Source organism: Symphalangus syndactylus, chromosome 1 (assembly GCF_028878055.3).
Source record: "Symphalangus syndactylus isolate Jambi chromosome 1, NHGRI_mSymSyn1-v2.1_pri, whole genome shotgun sequence".
NCBI classification, from domain to species: domain Eukaryota; kingdom Metazoa; phylum Chordata; class Mammalia; order Primates; family Hylobatidae; genus Symphalangus; species Symphalangus syndactylus.
In genome coordinates this window covers 40,713,128-40,737,970 of record NC_072423.2, presented here as the reverse complement: position 1 = coordinate 40,737,970, position 24,843 = coordinate 40,713,128, and the positions used below count along the sequence as shown (strand labels likewise).

At 41.4% G+C, this 24,843-nt stretch overlaps 1 protein-coding gene across 2 annotated transcripts in view; it reads right to left on the bottom strand.

Moving 5' to 3' along the window:
- Positions 1-24,843, bottom strand: part of EPG5 (ectopic P-granules 5 autophagy tethering factor) — a 122,262-nt gene that overhangs the window by 48,224 nt on the left and 49,195 nt on the right. For both annotated transcript variants that reach the window (XM_055233424.2, XM_055233427.2), the window contains exons 17-27: positions 20,262-20,402; positions 19,673-19,817; positions 19,243-19,440; positions 18,745-18,855; positions 16,623-16,745; positions 15,208-15,374; positions 13,420-13,641; positions 10,874-10,997; positions 6,900-7,044; positions 3,947-4,118; positions 2,353-2,515 (exon numbers count right to left, since the gene is read on the bottom strand). In XM_055233424.2, coding sequence (XP_055089399.2) covers positions 2,353-2,515; positions 3,947-4,118; positions 6,900-7,044; positions 10,874-10,997; positions 13,420-13,641; positions 15,208-15,374; positions 16,623-16,745; positions 18,745-18,855; positions 19,243-19,440; positions 19,673-19,817; positions 20,262-20,402 — 1,711 coding nt within the window. The remainder of the gene's footprint in view (positions 1-2,352; positions 2,516-3,946; positions 4,119-6,899; positions 7,045-10,873; positions 10,998-13,419; positions 13,642-15,207; positions 15,375-16,622; positions 16,746-18,744; positions 18,856-19,242; positions 19,441-19,672; positions 19,818-20,261; positions 20,403-24,843) is intronic.

Here is a 24,843-nt window from a genome sequence, read left to right as displayed (position 1 = left end):
TCCCTTTTTCTGTAAAGGAAAAGAGACAAGTCACAGGTAGGCTTACAGCTTCAGCTCCCCGGCCTGCCTGGTGGTATTTTCCACTGAGAGGCCCAGAGAGTTAACAGGAGGTCAGGGCAAGAGACCTGTTCTTTAGCTGCGGCAGTAAATATTTACAGTTCTTCACAGAGCAAGCCATCAGCCAGAACTGGAAAAACATTTCTTTATAGTTATCTCACTTGTCACTTATAAAAATGCATTTTAGAGTTCTCTTCTCTATATAAAATTAACAGTCTGGCAAAGATATGTAGTTTTAAAATATGGAAAAACACAAATTGGTGAAGACATCCCTTTTTTATTAAAACCGGATACATTTTCAGTTTTTTCCTCACTAACTCAAACTCCACCCAAAATTGGCAAACTTTTCTCCCAGTTTTATTACTTCAGCAAGTGATCTTTTCTTAAATATTTCTACCTTGGTCTTACTACAACAGCATTAGTAACTGGGAAAAAAAATACACCAAAAGAAAACTAACCGTATACACCAAAAGAAAACCAACTGTTCATACAGTTATACAGTTGTTTATAGCACCTGGCCAAAGATAACTCAATGTTTAAGAGTCACACATATTTACAATAACATACAGGAAAATAAGTTAGACTCATCCTAACTTTTAGGTCAAATTTCTGAACTTTAGACAAATACAACTATGTTGAAAAATCAGAGATACATTTTGAAAGTAATGAAAAATACAATACATATGAAAGATTATTTCAGAGAAGACATTTTGTAGAAAAGAGTCACCCAAGGAAATTGATGGAGACATTGGAATAGTTACAATGAAAATTAGCAAAAAAAAGAAGGGAAATTTCTGAAAGACAAACAAGAGGGAGTAAAATAAATTTTCTCCAATTTCCAAAAGCTAACAAAAAAGAATCATTTGTGTGTAGACAGATTTAGACAATAGGCAGTGCTCATCTCCAAGCATTTCTCTTTCAGCTTAAGGAATACTGACTTCACTCAAAGGAGGAATACAGTGCAGTGATTAATGAACACAGGCTGGCTGAGTGCGGTGGCTCAGGCCTGTAATACCAGCACTTTGGGAGTCTGAGACAGGCAGATTGCTTGAGCCCACTAATTTGAGAGCAGCCTGGGCAACATGGCAAAACCCCATCTCTACTTTAAAAAGAGTACTGGCTCTGGAGCCAGACTGCCTGGGCCTTTCTGGCTCTGCCACTTACGGGCTGTGGCACTTCAGGTGTGCAACTTAATTAACTTCTCTGTGACTCTACTTCCTTACCTGAAAAATGAAGATAATATGATAATGGCCACCTCGCAGAGTTGTTGTGAGGATAAAATAACTTATTTAAAGTGTTTAGACAGGGCCTGGCATAAAGTAAATGCTATGGCATGCTAGCTTCAGCAAAGCTTCCATTGTGAAGTGCATACCATATCGCAGATCCAAATTCTGCCTATATTCCAGTGCAAGAAGGTAACTCTGAGAGGCAGTTCAAGTTTTAGTCACGTTGTTGCATGTCTCTCCTCTGCCTGTCAGCAAGTTCCACCTGACTAATCTGCTTCCCATATATCCTTCCCACGTTCATCTTCAGGGGCTCCCTGCCATGTGCAGCAGACAGCCAGAGCTCCCAATGATGGTGCACACCAACCTTTCCAATGTGAATTCCCACCACCACCCCCAAAACACTTGGAACAGGCTGACCTAGCCACTGACCCCTAAATGACATCATGGCCACTCCATTTCCAAATTCCTTCCCACTGTATCATCACCAAAGTCTTTTAAGAATCAATTGAGGCCGGACGCGGTGGCTCACGCCTGTAATCCCAGCACTTTGGGAGGCCGAGGCGGGTGGATCACCAGGTCAGGAGTTCAAGACCAGCCTAACCAACGTGGTGAAATCCCATCTCTACTAAAAATACAGAAATTAGCCGGGCATGGTGGCAGGTGCCTGTAATCCCAGCTACTCGGGAGGCTGGGGCAGGAGAATCTCTTGAATCTGGGAGGCGGAGGTTGCAGTGAGCTGAGATCACGCCACTGCACTCCAGCCTGGGGACTCCGTTTCAAAAAACAAACAAAGAAAGAAAGGAATTGGTTGAAGCCCTCTCTCTAGGAATCTTCTCAATGATTCTGATTTTTTTTTTAATTCCTATTTGAATATCTGTCTTATAGGACTCATCTGGTACCTACAAAAATGTGTGATTAGCTCTATGAGTGTTTTCATGCCCTGCAAAACTAGCAAATGTTTGGGACACAGACAGTGTGCTATATATGTCTTTCAATCTTTCTCAGTGATATGCCAACATTAGGGACTCAATTAAAATTCTCTCAGTTCTGAAGAAATTTAAACACTTACCTGAACCGTGACAACTGCGGCTCCTTGGCATTTCTTACCGCTGCTGCCTCTGCACTCCAAATGCAGTGTGGTCTGTTCTTCACGATTCACATACTGCTTTGGCATTGTGTCCAACAGCTCACCATCCAGAGCAACCTGCTGAGATTCCCGAAGAGCTGCGGTTCTGAAAAACATCATCAGGAGGTAAAAAAAAAGTCTTAGGAAAGGTTATATGATAAGTGATAAAGGCTTCCAGTTACCCACAGCCAGCATTATAGTGCAGCAAAATACGCATATACCATAGTAACAGAGAACCAAAGGTTGTGAGCCAAGACTTACCCAAATCATCCCCCTGGCACAGAGGTTAAAAAGAAAGCTAAGAAATGACAGAAAAGCCTATAGAGAAGTGAGACAACTTTATAGCCACAAACAAAGCTCCATTTAGAATCCATGTTATACCAACAGACCCTACAAGAACAAATGAGAATTCTATCCTAACTTCATCATCCTCAAGGGGTGCCTTAATTGTAAGTACCAATGACTTCTTAGGTATTAGCAACTCAAAATGAAATGTCAAAGACCAAGAAAGCTAATGGCATACATGGGGTGTCAAAACTGGTCTAACTGTATGTATCATTACATTAATGGGCAGGTGCTTATATGTGCACTCAACACACACACAACAAATGCCTGGACCAAAAACAGCCAAGGAAAAAAATACCAATAAGAAATTGATTCACGGCCTGGCGCAATGGCTCATGCCTGTAATCCCAGCACTTTGGGAGGCCGAGGTGGGTGGATCATGAGGTCAGGAGATCAAGACCATCCTGGCTAACACAGTGAAACCCCGTCTCTACTAAAAATACAAAAAATTAGCTGGGCGTGGTGGCAGGCACCGATAGTCCCAGATACTTGGGAGGCTGAGGGAGGAGGATGGCATGAACCTGGGAGGCGGAGCTTGCAATGAGCCGAGATCGTGCCACTGCACCACCCCAGCCTGGGTGACAGAGCAAGACTCTGTCTCAAAAAAAAAAAAAAAAAGAAATTGATTCACATAGGATTTGTAAAAGTAAGGCTCGCTTACTGTTATTGAAACAAGACTTACTCCACATATGCTCCTTCTCACAAGATCTCAAGTTAGATCAAAACCTTAAACTGTTTGATCATTTTGTATCCACCATGTGAACTCAAAACAATGACTTTCCCACACTTTAATCAATGTTTACGTCAATTTCTTAAAGAATATGGAGAGGTAGAGAGTACAGCAATGAGAAAAGAAAGGACCTCTTACTTCACACCTTTCCAACACCATCTTTCCAATATCAGAAGATCTCTTCATGAGAAACATAAGAAAATCTTAGCTGGCACTGCTGACACTCAGAAATGCCACCACAGGAAATGTGAAATTGATAGTTGGTGAGAGTACCACATAATTTCGATGTGAAATTATAAGACTTGTCACAACTTGGTTAACCAAGTGAACCGTCTGGGCCAGGTTGGTCAAACTATCCTCATGGTAAAAATGCTGACAAGGAAGCCACTCCAGGTAGCAATTCATCCAGCCTGTCAAAGCCACCAGCATGGGAACATGATCCTTGAGGCTGCATGGTCTTACCTGGCCTGCTGTTGCAACAGATTCAGGTCTGTGCACACCAGCTGTGTGGCGTCCTTCTGACTCAATAGCACAGCAGAGGAAATAACTGGCACAGGAGGCTTCGTCGGGTGCAGAACAAGGGGAGGCTGGGGAGCCTCATGCTTCCGCAAGTTACTTAAAACCCTTTCTTTAGCTGAAAGGAAATTAAGTCATATATACTGAGCAATCAGGTGAATTAGCAGGAGAACAGAAGCATGTGGTACAATTCAGTAGAATTCCTATCCTCAAAAAATTTATAGTCATAATTATGGTAGTTAAAGAGTTAAAGCTCATGACCTTAAATTATTACCCTAGACAGGACTTGCATGACATGCTAACAAGTTTGGACTTGATATTAGTGTAAAGCTACTATCTAGTGCATTACACTAGTATCATGTGGATCTAGTGAACAGCTCTATGCAAGCTTGAATCAGATGGTAGCTATCATCTGAATAATGGTTTAGGTGAATGGAGTAGGTAGGCAGGTCACCCACTCAAGGTTTTAATGCCATCATGCAGAATTCAGAGGAATAGAAGAAAAAAGAATAAGCATTATGGAATATAGCTGAGTCAAAAATCTGAAATCAGGCAAAGGTTTGAACAGGAGGACTGGATGCAGTAAGAGATAAAATGAATGAAAACATATGCATAAGCTCCTTCAGCACTTCTATTTATGCAGTCATATAGTCCATCAGTCATTTACTTATTCATTCACTCAACAAATGATTTATGGAGTCCAAATAAGCAATCCAGTGCCACACACACACACACAAAAAGGTGAATTTCTACCAAGCAACTTTGCCCAAGATTACATATGATCTTATACTGTTTAATCAAATTCAAATGTTTGATACTTCTAGACAGTACAGAGCTGAATACACAGTAGATATCCAACAGATTCCTATCTTCCCTCCCTCTCCCTCCACCACACTATACACATACCACACAGCAGGTGGGGACTGAATAACATGAAGAAAAATGCTGCTACCTACCCAATTCTTTTCAATAGCAAGAAACAGAGGAAGGCAGTGGTCAAGGGAATTTCAAGTCAATAAGTCAAGTCAACAAGTACTTAAGGGACTACAATGAATTTCCGATTACATTCCAGATGTAACATTCTATTTTCTATTCTTGTTGAGAAAAATTAAAGAAAAATTAATAGCCATGACTTTACTTGGCATAAGGAGACTTGTACTGTTTGTACCCCAAACAGATGGAATCCAACATTTCAAATAGGTCAAGTACAGCACTATCCCTTATAGTTAATGTTTTTCCACTAGAACGAACCACTCTTTGCACAGATGTAACCAAGTTAGGTATTCATCACTGGATAAGACTTGTGGCTATTTATGATAAAGTTCCTTTCAAGCAACATAAGAGGCCACGATGCTAAAGGAAAACTGGGGGCTCTTTCAAACCCAATATAAGTTACCATAAAAGAAAAACCAGGGATATTTTAAAAACAAACAAAAAATCTAAATTCATATTTAATAGTAATCACCACTCTAGACCACAACTGACAAAAATATTGAAGCCAATAAAACAAATTTAGTTTAAGAAAAAGAAATTGTTATCACAAGGGTGCTGGCGAAATTTTTCCTACAACCAATCACAACCACAAATCCAATCATGTGATATAATCATCAACTAACCTCTTATATCTGAGAAAAACCTGAAACTCACTATTTAGAAGTACAGGCCCTAATTTTGCTTAGAAGTACAAGGTATCGCTGGACACAAGAGGTAGAATAATGAGTGGTGAACAGCAGGTCTCTGGAGTCAGATGGCTCTGCCCAATAACCAGCTTGCGGGCAGGTCACCTAACAGCTTACAAATTGGGTTTCTTATCTGCTCAATAGGGATAACCTAACAATATAGGGTTTTTGTGAGGACTGAGTTAATGCATATAAAGCACTGAGACAGTGCTTGGAACAAACTAAGGGCTTCATAAATTACTAGCTTAACTCCAGCAAAAACAATTCGTATTTTAGGGCAGTGTTCAAGCAACAAAGAAACACTACAAATGGAAGGGCATGAACAGAAATCATTTAATAGCTCCCAGATCTATTCACATATTTCTTCTTCTTATTTAACAAACTTTCAGGAATAGAAAAATGAGACTCTACGTTGTTGGCTTGAGGGCAATTTTCATCCCTTTCTCTATATACCTTTCTATATCATTTAATATTTAAAATTAATATATATAACTTTTTTATAATCACACAAAAAATATTGTTTCAAGAAAAAATGCAGGGAGAGGAAATGTTGGAGGGAAAAATTTTAGAGCCTTAGAAGAGACCAGCCAGCACCATTTTACAGATGAATGGCATGAAGTCCAGAGAAGTTCTTGTTTCTCTCTCTTCATATGACTAACGCATTTTGGTTAGTGGCAAGCTGGAATAAGAAGGTATTCTGCATTTTTCTGAATCACCTCAGTGTCTTATTACACTATATATTGTAAAAAATATTTTGGTCAACAATTGAATTTACAATGATATGTCCTATATTTTTGAAATATAGTAATTAAAATTAATAGGTTACCCCAAATATCAGCAACTTGATAGGTTAAATGGGCTTTTGTGACCTGATAGAAAACTAACTGGTAACTTATACCAGTTTCTCTAGAAAAATGTACTGAGAGAAACAAGTAACTTAGAAACTTCAGGAATCTGATTCATTTGTATGGTAAGGGTTCTAGGTACAAAGTAATAGAGTTTATAAAAGAAAAAGACAGACTTATGATTTTCAAAACTGCAAAGTAATTACATTTACAGTTGCACTTTATACCATTGTTTAAGTAAACTGAAATCTCTTTTTAAAGCGTCAGAGGAAAAATGAACACTGGGGGAATAAAGTACGTCAGCCTCAACCCTCAATGGCTCTGATTCAATCATTCATTCACTCATTCAAATGGGCAGGTGATACCAGGACCCACCCAGCAAAGGATCAGTGAAGTCCAGCTGCACGGACAAACTGCAGGGTGTGGAATGGGACTCAAGCTTGGCCTGTGTCCACAGACCAACAGTCTCCTGAAACTCATGATAGATGCGCTCCATGTTCAAATACTCCATCCACAGATCCTGAAACAGAATGACAGTATTTTAACTCTGACAGACAAGTCATAGATTCACATATAAAACTATGTATTTAACTATAAAGTGAACCAGTAAGTTTCAACATGAAGTGGTCTACTGCAAGTCCTCCAGCATTAGGATAAATTGCCATTAAAATGACCACTCTAACAATCCCTGCAGTAGCTATAAAACTTTTTTGATTGTGTATCATGATTAGAAAAAATTGTAACAGCCCTATATGTATATTTGTAAATTATATACATACACTATAAAGCTAATACATTATGTATACTATAAGACATAGGTAAAAAATAGCAAATGTTAAAGAGGTAAAAAATAAAATGTTAAAAAATAATCAAATCTTATTAGATCAAGACACTAAATCCAACTATCAATTTACAGTAAATACAGGGGACAGAAAAACATGTTAAACTACACCATGAAGATATAGTTAGCAAAATCCATACTGTGGGGAGCCTCTATGGACAAACTACTCAGTTTCTTCAACAAATAAATTGCAAGGAAAAGTAAAGGGATAAGGGGAGGACTTGTAGATTAAACAGACTTATAAGACATATCAACCAATCGCAACATGTGGATCCTGATTCAAACTATGAAAATAAATAAAAACAAAACTTTTATGACATTTATGAGGAAAATGGAAACTTGAACACTGACTAAATATTTGATATAAAAAATTATTTCTAATATGTTTAGGTATGCTATTGGGTTATGTCTTTTTTTTATCCCTATCTTTTAAAATCTTCATGTATCAAGTGCTCTCTGGGATTACCTACAAGATAAAATGGAAAAGGAAGTAGATGGGCTATAGATGAAACTAGACACATGGCATATGTGGGGAGGGGGAGAAGAGCATGCCCATTATACTGGTCTCCCTATTTTCCCATACAATGGAATTTTTTCACAATAACAGGTGTCATATAAGTAAATAAATAAGATGAGAAAACAATAAATATAGCAGCTCTAGTATCCTCTCCCTACACTCCCATGGGCTGTCTTGCATATTCTGAATCACATATATTTCACTTTGCTGATCACTACACTTTAGAATGGGGGACTGCCTTTAACAACAACAACAACAAGTCAAATTATCAATGAACTTCAAACAGTAATAGCAAGTGAGCAAACAGGGACTATAGGTTTGTGGACCGTGATTTTTTTTGTATTTTAAGTGTTCTAAAGGCCCAAGGATCCCTCTAAACCAAAAAATGTCCTTGGCTTCTCAATAAGCACACTGCTGTGAAGTCCCAAATCATTATTTCGAAACCAACCCCACAGCCCAAGGCATTCCAGACTCAGAGGAGGAGCTCCAATGTAATCCTGATCACAATCCTGAATTCTACATGCAGCTGAGTGTTCAGTGTGCTGGGCTAGATCCTCCTATTGCGTACACGCTCCTTTAAGTAGGGTCACTCTGTCACTTTCTCTGCCTCTATGCCAAGTAACTGTTAACAGAGGCTAATGACTAGAGCAACTACTAGGAATTAACAACAGGTAAGCAGAGACATCTTAGAAACCATAAAAATACAAAACAATCCTGAGCTTGAATTATGGATCAAGAAATTATACATCAAGCACCAAGCAAAGGCTGACTTAAAAAGAAACAGAGAGAGAAAGAAAGCAATTAATTCTGGTGATGCTGAGGAACCAGGATAAATCTCAGAGAACCAAGAAAGCTACGGCTAATTTTTAAAAACACTGGCCAAGTACCTACCATGTACAAAGCCTTGGATATGGATGAGGGGTGTCGAGTATAAAAAGATGAGGATGGAACTGCACTCAAAGGATGTCAGGACACCATGGTCTCCTGTGTATTTTTCTTGTTTCTCTGGCTCTATATTCTCTGTCTTATTCCTCTGTGCCTTAAATGCTGTTATTTCTCAACGTTCCATCTTCAGTCCTCTTCTTAATCTACGTATTCTCTTACCATTAAATCCACATATCCGACTTTGCCTCACTCCTGAATTCTAGATCTGTATCTCCCCTTCTGACCAAGTCCTTGATAGAGAGCTCTCGTTGAAGCCCCTCAGGCACCCCCTCTTCCAGGGTTTATCTCTGGGGGCCAAAGTTAGAAATTTGGAAGTCTTTGGGTATCTGATTCTTCCTCGATATATTTTTAATTCATCCATTTGTTTAATAACTGCTGCTATTTCAGTAGTTCTCCAAACAAAGACTTCAAAATACAAGCCAAATTCTTTAGAAAAGTATACATGGCCCTTAGGGATTTCACTCCTACTCACCTCTCTGGTTTCATCTGCCCCGCCTCAGGTGCTGTGCCCTACCCTGCACCTTTCTGAACATGCCCTACTCTCTCTCACCTGCTATGTCTCTGCACACATTGGTCTTTCTGCCCATCAACATCCTCTCTGCCACTCCCTAACACTATGCCTTCCCTTTCCATCTGCCCAACTCCCATTTGTCCTTCAGGGCTCAAAGGTCACCACTCCAGGCCCAATCCAAATCAGGGGCTATTCCTCTAGTTCCCATAGTACCCTGTGCATTCCACTCTCATCATTTCTTTTTTTTTTTTTTTTAAGACGGAGTCTCTCTCTGTTGCCCAGGCTGGAGTGCAGTGGTGTGATCTCAGCTCACTGCAACCTCTACCTCCCAGGTTCAAGCAATTCTCCTGCCTCAGCCTCCTGAGTCGATGGGATTACAGGTGCCCACCACAATGCCTGGCTAATTTTTTGTATTTTTTAGTAGAGATGGGGTTTTGCCATGTTGGCCAGGCTGGTCTTGAACTCCTGACCTCAGGTGATCTACCTGCCTCAGCCTCGCAAAGTGTTGGGATTACAGGCATAAGCCAGGCACCTGGCCCATAATCTTGATCACAAAATGTAATAACTGTTTGTTTAGTCTCCTGTTTGCCAATAAGCTCTTTGGAGGCAGGGAATGTATCAGATTTCTTTTTATATCTTTGGTATCTGGCACTTAGAAGACACTCAATAAATACTTACAGAAGGCAGGAAAGCAAGAAGAAAGAAGGCAAGGAATGAAGGAAAAAAAGAAAAGAAAAAGACACCTACTGGAGATAAAATATACACATGATGTGAAAGTAGGAGGGTTTAAGGATCCAAATGAAAGTGTTTCAACTCTTAGAGGTTCCTAAATCCCATCCTGGTGCTGGGGTCAATACTCAAAAGACTGCAACCCTAGAAAAAAAAGAACTAGAATAGAACAGAATTGTCTTCCCCAACCCTTTTTCCCTGTCCCCAAGATGGCTAGAGAAGCTTAGAGAAAACTGAGATTACAAATTTTGGCCTGAAAAAGGGTCACAGACATCTTCAAGTGCCTGGGAGAGAACAGCTTAGGACATACGAAGACTGAAATCAAGTGGTTCCAGAAGAGCAACCAGAGCTGTGACAATGACAAGTAAGCACTTCCAAAGCCAAACAAAGGTAAGCTCCTGATCTCCTCCATGCAACCAACCTCCTACATCACGTATGGATCCCTACAAATGCTTACAAATTCTTACACTGCATGTAAGAATGGTAGTAGAGATAATTGCTTAAAGGTGTTCAGCTACTAACAACTTCCAATTAAAAAAATATACAGTCAGAGGAAGGTTATGAGGTTGTAAAAAGCCCTAGAACAAGCTTCAAGCCTTCAGGTAGAAGGCACGGTGAGGCTGGAGATTCAAAAGAGAGTATTCCCTCCATATGATCACTTAGATACTGACAAAACTCATAGAAACAATGACCATCTGAGTGACTACCCATTTTCTTATCAATAAATTGTTTTATTATGAATATGACCAGTTCAAATTACATTCAGATATGCTAAAAAAAAAAAAAAAAGAGGGCTATAGTTTCACCTGCTGATTCTGCATCACTTTTGCTAGCCTGTGAATATCATAATGCTTTGGTAGAGAAGGGATATAGGTATCTCCTTTTTGAAAATTCTCATCTTCTAGCCATAATATATATACATTGAAGAGCCTAAAAGATAAAAACATAATTATATGAAACATAAAAAGATGAGCATGCAAATAAAGTTTCTTACATCTCTAGGAACACTGGCACCCCTAAGTAAGAGTAAAGAAAGCCCATAATACAGAAAATGTGGCCAACAACCACCACGGCTCCCAGGGAACTCCTGGTCCAGCAGGGGAGGCATGTCACAGATCATTCAAATGTGATGCAATAATTGCTAAAACAAAAGGTATGAAGAAGGAGCTCTGACAACCATTCTTAAAGTAGATTTAAATACAGTACACAGAAAAAAATAACTGGAAAAGGTGATTTTTACCACAGATCTGAATCTGAATCTGGAGCTTTTCTTTCCTGGGCAATTCAGTCAGTTATTTTTGCTTAGAAAAGCAAAAATAACATTCAAATAAAAACATTTTCAGAGAAAATATTAAGAGCTATTTTAAACTTATGCATTGTAGGAATTTTCCAGCTTTAGGCTCAAGAACCATCTCCTACCTCAAAGAATCACAAATAAATATCACAGCATGTGCGTACTCCCCTCTCATCAAGAAGGAATAAAATCAAATCAGACTTAAAAAAATAAAAGTTCTGGCCGGGCACAGTGGCTCATGCCTGTAATTCCAGTACTTTGGAAGGCCAAGGCAGGCGATCACGAGGTCAGGAGTTCGAGATAAGCCTGACCAACATGGTGAAATCTTGTCTCTACTAAAAATACAAAAATGAGCCGGGCGTGGTGGTGCACACCTGTAATCTCAGCTACTCAGGAGGCTGAGGCAGGAGAATCACTTGAATCTGGGAGGCAGAGGTTGCAGTGAGCCGAGATTGCACCACTGCACTTCAGCCTGGGTGACAGAGCAAGACCCTGCCTCAAAAAAAAAAAAAAATTCCAATTTTCCAACCTTTTTAAAAATATGATACTTCCTTCATTTTTATTTTGTTTTGTTTTTACCAGTAGCGCTAGAAAAATAGTCGGCAAATACACAAATTACTGGGTAAGGACTGGGAGGTGGCCTGGCCTGACTTTACTCAATAAAGTGGAAAATTACCTCCTTTACCTCTGCAACAGCCAGTGCAGGAAGAGAGACAAGGACAGGGCTTTGGGGTTCTTACAGGGAAGAGGTTGCTAGGTAGTTCTCTCCTCCAGCTTCTGGGCTCAGTGAAATAGATGGCCACTTTATGAACACATACCAGGAAGGGGGATATAACAGAGGCAGAAGGGAATATCAAAGACTTTCTTGGCTTATCTAAAATATTCATAGAGAAAGCCTTCCACTGGTTAAGGCTGGTTAAAAATAAGTTCTCCTTCAACAAGCAACGTAAGGGAAGAAATCATTCTGGAGGCTGACAGCCATAAAAGGTTGAGGGCAAGTAAACCTAAGGCCTCAGTGCTAGATGAAATGGGGGCCTCACGAAGCTATTGTAGATTCAGGATTAATTCTTAAGAGCCATTTTTATTAAGTCTTATTTGTAAGACTAGTATTTAGTTTATATCAAACTTATAAATGAAAGGTGAAGGAACAGTGTGAAAGGAATCCAAACCTACTTCAGAGTTCTTAACCTTTTAGAGGAGGCAAATATTGTACCCTGATTTTATAGGGCACATATTTTTGGGAGATTACTAGACCCCTCAACTCAGGTGGATCCCTGAATCCCATGGAGGATCTATGAACCACACTTAAAGAGCCGTGCCTTGGTCATTTGTTTCTTTTGAAGAGCTATTCTAAGTTACGTGTGGTGGCACACACCTGTAGTCTCAACTGCTCAGGAGGATCACGTGGGCCCAGGAGTTCGGGGCTAAGGTGCACTATGATCATCTCACTATAATCGTGCCTATGAATAGCCACTGCATTCCAGCCTGGGCAACATAGTGAGACACACCTTCTTAAAGAACTATTCTAGCAAGGTTTTTTTGTAACGGAGTCTCACTCTGTTGCCCAGGCTGGAGTGCAGCGGCATGATTATGGCTCATTGCAGCCTCGACCTCCTGGGCTTAAGGGGTCCTCCCACCTCAGCCTCCCAAGTAGCTGGGACCACAGGTGCACGCCACCAGGCTTGGCTAATTTTTTTTTTATTTTTTGTAGAGATAGGGTCTCAATATGTTGCCCAGGCTGTCTAGCAGGCTTTAATAGTTGTTTACCTGCTATGATAAAATTTGGCTTATTTCTATTTTTACATAAAGAAGTAGAAGAGGATTTATCACTCAGACTACAGGCACTCGACACAAGTATATCCAAACTGTTGATTCAGTTCTCTTGAGGAACATAAAAGAGAAACATTTCAAGATGCAAATTTATATCAAAGCCACCTTCCATATTCAATCTAACCGCGTTAAGAGAATAACATCTAGCAGTTTGTAACACAGTTAACTGCTCCAGCATAGTACCTGTGCTGCAAACAACAATGTAAGTGGCTAAATAACCATACTCACCTCACCAGCTCCTTGTGCAGTTCTGGTGAAGTCAGGTAACCAGGCGTGCCAGAGTGGCTCTCTGGCAGCCCTTCACTGCCCTCTGCTGGAACACGGAGGGCCTTGCTTGCAGCATGGTGGAAGTCAGCCACCTCGGTCAAACGTCTCTTCATTTCTTTCAACAAACTGATATGAGCAGGACTTTGAAAAAACCTTCTTCCAATACAACCATCTATGGGTAACCTTAAAAAACACAAGCACAGATCTATAACCTTTCAACACAAGATGTACTTTCTGTATGGCATAAAATAGCAGTTAATTAGCAAGGCAATTTACTGTGATTGTGGATATACACCATTAAATTAATACCTATTATTTCTACCTCAAAGATTATTTTGATGGTCCGACAAGATGGTGTATGTGAAAGTAGTTTTAAAAAGTGTGAAATGCCACACAAATTTAAGACATCTCTACTTAGAGGTACAGCATAGATTAAAGATGGTTTCTATTCTTGAAGAACTTGAAAGCTGGCAAAAACTAAAATAGAAGGGACTAAGAATCTATCTATCTATCTATCTATCTATCTATCTATCTATCTGTCTATACACACACACACACACACACACACACATACATATATATACATATTTTTTTTTTTTGAGACAGAGCCTCGCTCTGTCACCCAGGCTGGAGTGCAGTGGCATAATCTCGGCTCACTGCAACCTCCACCTCCCGGCAACTCTCCTGCCTCAGCCTCCCAAGTAGCTGGGATTATAGGCACGCGCCACTGCTCTGGGCTTTTTTTTTTTTCTTTTCTTTTTTTTTAGACAGAGTCTTGCTCTGTCGCCCAGGCTGGAGTGCACTGGCGCAATCACAGCTCACTGCAAGCTCCACCTCCCGGGTTCACGCCATTCTCCTGCCTCAGCCTCCCAAGTAGCTGGGACTACAGGCACCCGCCACCACGCCTGGCTAATTTTTTTGTATTTTTTTTTTAGTAGAGATGGGGTTTCACCATGTTAGCTAGGATGGTCTTGATCTCCTGATCTCGTGATCCACCTGCCTCGGCCTCCCAAAGTGCTGGGATTACAGGCGTGAGCCACCGCACCTGGCCGCGCTGGGCTAAGTTTTCTATTTTTAGTAGAGACGGAGTTTCATCACGTTGGCCAGGCTTGTCTCGAACTCCTGACCTCAAGTGATTCACCCTCCTTGGCCTCCCAAAGTGCTGGGATTACAGGTGTGGGCCACCATGCCCAGCCAGTATCTATATATTTCAAATGAGTAAGTTAAGGGAATGAGGAATTGAGGCAGGAGCTAGAGAGCAATGGTTGGTAATAGTGGATGGCTCTGGCTTGGTACAGTATCTTCATATGAATCCCATGAAAATGCTGAATATTCCCAAGTACAACCCACAGGTGACAGACAAAGCCTGGCCTTTGTTCACACGTGCACCACTCATCACAAGGTCCCCTCCCACAAGCCCCATGACGGTCACACAGGCTGCCTCAGTTTAAGGCAGTTGCTCTCCCTTTGCATCTCCAGAAGTTCTGTGTGAAAGCTTGCCCAATCCCAGGGTGTTGTCTTTACTACACTGGTCATGGAAGATGGTAAAGAGAAGCTGCCACAAGACACCAGCAACTCAAAAAAGATCCAGTCTAATAAATGTCAAACATAGAGACAGAGAAAGAGTCCTCACCAGGGATCACCAAAGAATGATTCCAACTCACACTCCACAGTCTAAGAACACATAGAATGAGAGCAGTGCAAAGGCAGAAATGGACTCACAGAAACCTACAATACTGGGCACCATACCCATACTGTGGTCCTGGACGGTGAAGATACAGAAGGAAGAACTTCTGCCAAATGAGTGGCAAGAGGGGGTGATCAGAAGGCGTGACCAGAGCCTGGTGGGCCCAGCGATAAATCAGCAGCCTCTGGAGGGATGGCACGATGGGGAGCTTCAGCTGGGTCTGGGCTTTCTACAAAAAAGAAAGGGCTTTGAGTAACCACAAAATGAACATAAATGCAAACAGTTAACTCTTTCTAAGTGATCCAACTGAAACACCAAACATTCCGTTTTCAATTCAATAATATAGTTTTTAAAAGTCACATAAAACTCACTTCTCCAATCCACTAGTTAACATTTTAACCTCCTTGGTAACAAGACATGTAGGGCAGCTTTTATTCTGTCAAAACACTTCACAGACCCCAAAATGGGTATGGGTCTTAAGAGTCATCTAGCCTAACCTCATTTTCATTTCTGAAATTCCTTGGCAAATACAACGTTATAGTGCAAGGGAATAGAATGATATGAAAACTAAAAGTAAAGCTGGGGGGCAGTGGCTTACACCTGTAATCCCAGCACTTTGGGAGGCCAAAGCAGGTGGATCATTTCAGGTCAAGAGTTCAAGACCAGCCTGGCCAACATGGCAAAACCTTGTCTCTACTAAAAATAGAAAAAATAGCTGGGTGTGGTGGTGCACTCCTGTAATCCCAGCTACTCAGGAGGCTGAGGCATGAGAATTGCTTGAACCCGGGAGGTGGAGGTTGCAGTGAGCTGAGATTGTGCCATTGTAAAATTCCAGCCTGGGCGACAGGGCAAGACTCTGTCTCAAAAAAAAAAAAAGAAAAAGAAAAAAAGAAAATGTGACTATGTGACTGTCAAACTTTATCAATCTTTTGAAAATTCAGATTTCAAAAAGACATTCGAGAATGCTGAATTCTTTGACAGGCTCTGAAACCCAAAAGCAAATTCTTTAACAGGCTCTGAAACCCAAAAGCAAAATCTATACTCAAATAGAAGGTCTTTAAAGCCTTATTCCAGTCTTTTCCACACATTAGTAAGCCTGAGAATCAGCTGGGAGTTCCAAAAAATAACCTCCTTGTCCCACTCCAGACTCAGAGACTCCAAATCCCAGAAGGTGAGGTCTAGGAATCTGCTTTTTAACAAGCTCTCCAGGGAATTCTGATGTACGTGGGATGCAATGACAACCCCAGTCACATGTGCAATGATCCAGCCTTCAAATACTAGGCTGAGACTCTTGTTAAACAAACCTTGAGAAACAAGTACTCTTCAATTACACAGTTTTAAGTATTGGTTTGGTTGTTGAGCTTTCCAAACATTCACAACAAAATAAAACACAAAAGCCCAAAAGCTACGGGTGAATCCATCAGCATCAAAGTGTAAGCCACTTTCTACCACTCAAATGCAGAACTGCTATTTGTACCTTCAGAGCTTGGTCAGGGGTGAAAGCAGAGTTTATCACCAATTCCCCTTCAATAACTCTCCGGAGCTGGGAATCCTCTTCAAAGATGGATTCCATGTTGAGCACTGTCCAGGCAAACCAGACCTACAATGACACCAGATAATGGGAAGGGGAAGGAGGAGCTCGCCCCACTGACAAAATACATCCTGATATTCCACAATTTAAACTCTCTTCCTATCTCAAGCTCAATCAACAAATATTTGCAGTTTCTAAAATTAACACCTTTTTATACCTACCTATATCCTTGTCGCAGATATAAATTTAAATAAAATAGATCATTGGAAAATGTTACATTCCTTTGGAAAGGCTACTTTAGTACAAGAAGATGTTCATTAACTCCGTATTTACTGGGCAAGATCTGTGTGCAAGAGAGACAGGAAAGAGGACCAGACAGGGGCTCTGTCTTTAAGAAGTCTTCCATAGGCTGGGCGCGGTGGCTCAAGCCTGTAATCCCAGCACTTTGGGAGGCCGAGGTGGGCGGATCACGAGATCAGGAGATCGAGACCATCCTGGCTAACACGGTGAAACCCCGTCTCTACTAAAAATACAAAAAATTAGCCGGGCGTGGTGGCGGGCGCCTGTAGTCCCAGCTACTCGGGAGGCTGAGGCAGGAGAATGGCGTGAACCCGGGAGGCGGAGCTTGTAGTGAGCCGAGATCACGCCACTGCACTCCAGCCTGGGCGACAGAGCGAGACTCCGTCTCAAAAAAAAAAAAAAAAAGAAGTCTTCCATCTACTGGAGTAGACAAGACTAATATATAAGTAAGCAAAATGTGAAGTTGAGCAGTGACGAGGACTGAGTCAAGGTAAAGTGCTGTATCAGAGAAGGTTCTATGTAGATGTCAGAGGGAAAGGCACGCTGGTAAGAGAGAATCCGCTAGGCAGAGACAAAAAGAGGAAAAGCCAGGGACGTGTCTAGGTAACAGCAAGGAGTTTGTTCCAGCTCAATCCATGAGAGGTGGGAAGAAGAGCAAGAAGTAAGACGAATAAGAGGTTGAAGAACGTTACTACTGATTTAAGAGATGAAACAGACATAATTTTATACACAAAGTCTAAGAGGTGGTAATGATAAAAATAATGCTGCTGCTGATGATGACAATAACAATGGCCAACACTCAGTGAGCACTGGTTATGTGCTAAGCACTGTTCTAAATGCTTTACATATAGGTGCCATCATTATTCCCATTTGACAATTGAGAAAACTGAGGACAGATAGGTAGGCAAGCTGCCCAAGGCACAGAGCTAACAAACAGCAGAACCCAGATTGAAACCCAGGCTGTCTGGCTCCAGTGCCCACTCTAAACCTCTCTGCAGTGCTGCTGGGCAGTCTCTGCAGTCCGGCTGGCTGGGGTATGATCAAGAGCTGTCTATTCCTGAGACAGCCCTTAATTCCACTGAACCTCAGTTACCGCTAGGCACAGTAGTGTGCCTGTAGTCCCCAAATACTAGGGAAGCTGGGAGCAGGAGAATCACTTAACAACAGGAGATTGAGACCAGCCTGGGCAACAAAGTGAGGCCCTGTATCCAAAAACGTTTTTTAATTAAAAAAAAAAAAAAAAAAAAAAAAAACTCAGGCAGGGCACGGTGGCTCACACCTGTAATCCCAGCACCTTGGGAGGCCGAGGCAGGTGAATCACCTGAGGTGAGAAATTCGAGACCAGCCTGACCAACATGGAGAAACCCTGACTCTACTAAAAATACAAGGTTAGCCTGGCGTGGTGGCACATGCCTGTAATCCCAGCTACTCGGGAGGCTGTGACAGGGGAATAGTGTGAACCCAGGAAGCAGAGGTTGCAGTGAGCTGAGATCGCGCCATTGCACTCCAGCCTGGGCAACAAGAGCGAAACTCCATCTCAAAAAAAATAAAATTAAAAAAAAAACTCAGTTAACTCCTCTGTAAAACAGGAATGGCAACAGCACAACCTCACCAAGGGCTACTGTAAAGATTAAATGAAAAAGTATACCTACACTAGAGTAAGTGCTAAATAAAAGTTAGTTTAGACTATTAGTAATTTCTTTGTAAGGATGATCATGAGATTAAAGTTCACAAAGATAACAAATGATCCTCTCAGTCAGTTTCCTACCTGAGTGGGCGTGGCCAAGCCCTCCATGAAGGAAGGAGTGATGTTGCCTGCCACAATCCAGCTTACCAAAGACGAGAGCAGACTCCGGTCACAGTGGTAACCCAAGGCATTCTACACCGGGAGATGTGGAGCAGAGAGAGGAGGTTTTAAGGAAAATCTTATCAATGACCTTTACAAGAGTATCAGCAACTGTCTTACTACAATACAAGACTCTGATAAGACAGAGATTTCAAGGATGAGTCCACCAGCAGCAATAGTCAAAGGCAGAGCATTACAGCCAAATGTAATAAGCGAGACACTTCCTGGGGTGTCCTTTCCAACTTCCCTAGGGTCTACGCTAATGGACTATGATTATTGGGATAAGCTGCCATTAAGGCAAAGCTTAAAGAAGGCAATGGCCAAAGAGTAGAACTGAAAACTGTATTTGGGGGAATCTTTTTAGAAAGCTACTTTATCTAGCCAATCACTGAAAGATAAATTCTCTAACAGGTTTTTTACCTTATGTTGCTGGTAGAGTAATTTCTGTATGCAGTCTTCCTGCATCAGCTGAAAAGCTGCTTTACACAAATGGTCCATGAGGAAGAGGATAGGTTGTTCTCGGTACCAGAGATGCTGGCTTATGAGAGCCTGAACCCAGAACTCCAACACAGCAACGGGGCCCACTTCATTGGGCTGAGTGCTTACAGATATGTGTGCCTGTGGAGAAAAGGCTCATGTGATGGGAAAGATAACAACCAGCCTCTCATTTTTTAAATAGCAACAAAATACTATCTACCTCCACTACAAAGCTCAAATCTATTGCCTTTCTTGGCCAAAAGCACACTGAGCCAAGTGATCTGAAATGACTAAAACCTAAGTGTGCTAACACTAGAGGTCTTGGTTGGGAAGACAGGGGAGAGTGTGCCTGGGGGCTTGCAAGGGCCCTCACCTGGATCATGCTGTTGAGAAGCTTCACATTGTCCCCATGGCTGGCTCCTGTCAGGTGCTGTGCCACCTTGTGGGTGACCTGTTGTGTGACACCCTGAGGGACACCGCTGTCCAAGTGTAGGAACAAGAGGAGATGCAACAAAAACCTGCCAAGCACACAGGAGGACGCACTTTACCTTCCGATCAGGACTCAACAGAATTTTCCCTAATTACTTATGAGGAAACAGAAAATTCCTAAATTGGTCCCATTTTTCAACCAAAGCACTATTTAAGAAGGGATTCTATAAAAATAAAGTTTTCGCATTTAACATGGGTTAAAAGGAATTATATCTACCCACAGAGGTGTAAGAACAGATCCATGACACACAAACACATGCAAGTTAAACACCATTAGAGGAAAAAACTGGAGTCATTATTAGAATCACTGTTCATCAACCTGCATTCTAAACTGGGGTGCAGAATATTTTTGCCCCGTAATACACTGTTGAAATAGCATTCCCTTTATTTTACTTAAGAAACCAGAAGACACAGTCATTTGTACTTGCTGGACTGCTTAAGAGAGTCTCCTGCCATAGATGGAACACACTTACTGCTCATTCTTCAGAAGGTAATACTGGCAAGGGTAAAATAAAGGCAGAATCTTATCCAGGACATGGACCACTGTTCTCAAATGTCTTGACTGGACCAGAATTCCCAACAGTGGGATGCCTTCTGCACAGAACTTCTCAATGCTATGGAAAAAGAGAAAGGCAATGAATATACAAGGGAGCTGGTTCATAAAATTCTGTTCTTCCAATGAATCATGAGCCTTCAATACCTTGGGTTATCTCAGGTCTGCAACACATGTTTTATACCCAATCTTCACACAGAAATACTAAACCCAGAATTTTAGAATTGCAAAGAAACTTAAAAGTTAATCTTTATTTTCATTTTATGGATGAGGAAGGTGAAGTATCATGCCCAAATTCACATAATTTCCTCGAGTAAGGTCAAAATGAGAACCCCAGTTTGCAAATTTCTAATCCAGAACGCCCTCTACTACCATATTTTATTTCTCAAAAAGAGCTTCTCCTAAGAGCCACAGGGACTCTCCTTGTCTGGATATTCCCACAAGGCATCACAGCAAAGAGGAGACTCAACAGTGACCTCAATCTGTCAGTACAGGTTGACTATCCCTTAACTGAAATGCTTGAGACCAAGTATTTTAGATTTTGGAACACTTGTATCATACTTATAAGCTCAGCATCCCTAACCCAAAAGTCTCAAATCCAAAATGCTCCAATGAACATTTCCTTTGTGCAATGTCAGAACTCAAAGTTTCAGATTTTGGAGCATTTCAAAGTTTAGATTTTCAGATTAGGGATACTCGACCTGCATAAACTGCAAAATTCTGCTAAAACCAATTTGGCATGAAAGTTTTCTTATTCTCTGCCTCACTTCAAAGAATCTATCCTTATAAAATAATCTCGAATATGGAAAAAAATATAAAATATGATCCATGTAAAGAGGTGCTTTTCAGGTTTATTTTTAACTCTAAAACTGAGAGGTGGAAAACGACTTAAGGAAATTGTAGAAAAATCCTTTCAATTGGAAATATTATTGTATCATTTTAAAATAATACACATGATGACCAAAGGCAATGTGGAAAAACACTTCTGCTATAAAGATGCTAGGGAATAAGACATAAAATTTTATACTCATGATCATAACTACTAGTAAAGAAAAGTTATTTGTGGAGGCGAATACAGGGACAATGTCACAACGAAAGAGTCATTGTACAAGAGTGGCAGAAGTGAGTGGCTTTTTCTCCACTTTCCTAATTCTGCAGTTTGGTTATACGCTTTAATTCTGGGGTTGAAAATCATTTCAAAAAATAAAGTAATTGTGCAAAGGTTATGCCACAAGGAAACTACTTACAATTGTAAAGTGAAAAACTAAAGATATAAAATTATACAAACATTTTTAAAAAGAGCAAAGGAAAAATGATGGATGAAAATAAACAGAAAAAAATCAATGATTTTATGATAGAAAATATTCTGGGTGATTTTCTGACTTCTCTACAATGTCTGTAATATTATATTCACATACAACTTATGTCCCTGCCTACTCCACCCACACCTAAAATTGTTTTAAGTTACTTCTATATTCCAGTACACCTAATCCCAAATGCCCATCATGGAGTTTTACACTGGAGATCAGCCCTGAGAGGAAATGCTCATTCTCACTCTCACTCCCATTCAGGATTCAGTGATCACCACAAATCAAAAGTTATCTCTAGAGAGAGCCTACAGCAGTATCAGTGAATAAACAGCTATGGTCCCAGAATGGATACAAGAAATTCGAGAAACCATAAAAACACTTAAGTTCAGATAACCGCACTCAAGAGAATCACGTCAGACACTGTTCTAGGCATGTTACAAGTGGTTGTTTTTTTTTTTTTTTTTTTGAGACGGAGTCTCGCTCTGTCACCCAGGCTGGAGTGCAGTGGCACGATCTCAGCTCACTGCAAGCTCCGCCTCCCAGGTTCACGCCATTCTCCTGCCTCAGCCTCCCGAGTAGTTGGGACTACAGGCGCCCGCCACCACGCCCAGCTAATTTTTTTATTTTTAGTAGAGACGGGGTTTCACTGTGTTAGCCAGGATGGTCTCTATCTCCTGACCTCGTGATCCGCCCGCCTCGGCCTCCCAAAGTGCTGGGATTACAGGCGTGAGCCACCGCGCCCGGCCTACATGTGTCCTGACTCACTTAAGCCTCATAAAGTAAGTTTGGTGTTATTATTAGTCCCATTTTAGAGATGGGAAACCTGAAGTGCAGGAAGCCGTTAATAACACTAGAGCCACTGGAAACAATATAAAGAGTATCTTCCTAAGGACCCTTATCAGGTCCCCTCTTTTCTAAACCAATTCTACCTTCTTTTACTTAGCTTTCAAATCTCTCCATAATTTGGCCCAACCAAACACCTGATCACCTCCATTCTCCAACATGAATCACAGGCGTCAGTGAGAAGTGTTTCCTCATCATTTCCCCTCCTCTCCCCTTACCCACTCAGACACCTGATGATCCTTTCCACATTCATTCAACCCACCAGCATTTGTTGAATACCTACTAAGTATAAGATCTAGAGATACGCAATTGAACAAGACAATGTCCCCACCTTCATAGAGCAAACAGTCCATGAGGAGCGGGGGAGATTACAATGACAATAGAACACAGTGAGGGTGCTGTTTAGAATGTACAGGGGCTGCAGGTGGCAGGAGATGGCCCTTGAGCTGAATCTTCAACTAACTGTGGGCACTAAGTAACTGTAAGAGGAACACAACATCACTCTGCTCATCAGCCTAGGATGTTGTCTTAGTCCATGTTGCACGGCTATAACGGAATACCTGAGACTGGGCAATTAATAAAGAAAAAAAGGTTTGAGTCATAATTCTGCTGGCTGGAAGACTGGGCATCTGGTAAGAGCCTCAGGCTGTTTCCACACATGGCAGAAGGCCAACGGCACCTGGCAGGTTCAGAGATTACATGGTGAGATAGGAAGTGTGGAGGAGGCAGGGTGCCAGGCTCTTTTTAACAACCAGTTCTCATGGGAACTAAGAGATGAGAACTCATTCATTACTGAGAGGATGGCACTAAGACATTCATGAGGGATGGGCCCACATGACCCAAACACCTCCCATTAGGTTCCATCTCCAACACTGGGGATCAAATGTCAACATGAGGTTTAGGGAGACAACCATCCAAACTGCAACAGATGTCTTGTCTAATTTAAGACTCCTTTCCAAAACTCAGCTCTTCTATGAAGGTATCCCACTATACTGATCTCTCCTTCCTTTACATTCTTTCTGCTCAGCTTCTAAGTAGTTCTCAATCCAGGGTGTACATTAGACATACTTAGAGAACTGGCCCCCAGCCCATTTAGGCCAGGATTCTCACCCTTTTCCCTGCACTGGGATTTTTAAAAGGCTCCAAAAGTGAATCTAAAAAACAGCAGAAGTTGAGAACCATTGCTCTCCACATATCATCCAGCCTGCAATTATATTCTATAGTACTGCCGATTGATTTATGCCTATCATCTCAACAAAACTGTCAACAACCCGAGGAAAGCTATCAAACAATTCTTTATCTCTCCTACTTCACAGCACAACGCTGAGGACTACAGCTGATTGCAACTGGTATCCCACTGAAATTACACTTAATGTGGAACAAGATGTTGAAATGAGGATGCTAAAAAGTGTTACAGTGAGTCTAGGCCGGGCGCGGTGGCTCACGCTTGTAATCCCAGCACTTTGGGAGGCCGAGGCGGGTGGATCACGAGGTCAGGAGATCGAGACCACGGTGAAACCCCGTCTCTACTAAAAATACAAAAAATTAGCCGGGCGTGGTGGCGGGCGCCTGTAGTCCTAGCTACTAGGAGAGGCTGAGGCAGGAGAATGGCGTGAACCCGGGAGGCGGAGCTTGCAGTGAGCCGAGATCGCGCGACTGCACTCCAGCCTGGGTGCCTGGGTGACAGAGTGAGACTCCGTCTCAAAAAAAAAAAAAAAGTGTTACAGTGAGTCTAAAACACAAGAATCAGAAAGCAGAGGTCAAAGAGTCTGAAGACAAATGAATAGACTAGAAAAAAATTAATGCATAAGAAAAGAATCTTTAAATAAAAGGGTGTTTAATCAACTGAGAAGTCATCCATGCATTCAATTATTTACTGCATCAGATATAGTCTTCATCACTAGTGATAAAATGGTAACACAAGACAAATGCCGTTCCTGGGCACTTCTCTCATAGAAGTTATATATAACTGAACCTCTGAGAAAATTAAACAGATTAACTATGATACAGTGTGATAAATGCTCCAGTAGAAGACATACAGACAGCTATGGGCTCATGTCAGACAGGCATGTGACCTGGTCAGGCATTTCATTCTTCTAGACAGTTAAGGGGACCTCTAGTTAAGAAAACCAAACACCGCATGTTCTCACTCATAAGTGGAAATTGAACAATGAGAACACTTGGACATAGAGCGGGGAACATCACGCACTGAGGCCTGTCGTGGGGTGGGGGGCTGGGTGAGGGATAGCATCAGGAGAAATACCTAATGTAAATGATGAGTTAATGGGTGCAGCAAACCAACATGGCACATGTATACATATGTAGCAAACCTGCATGTTGTGCACATGT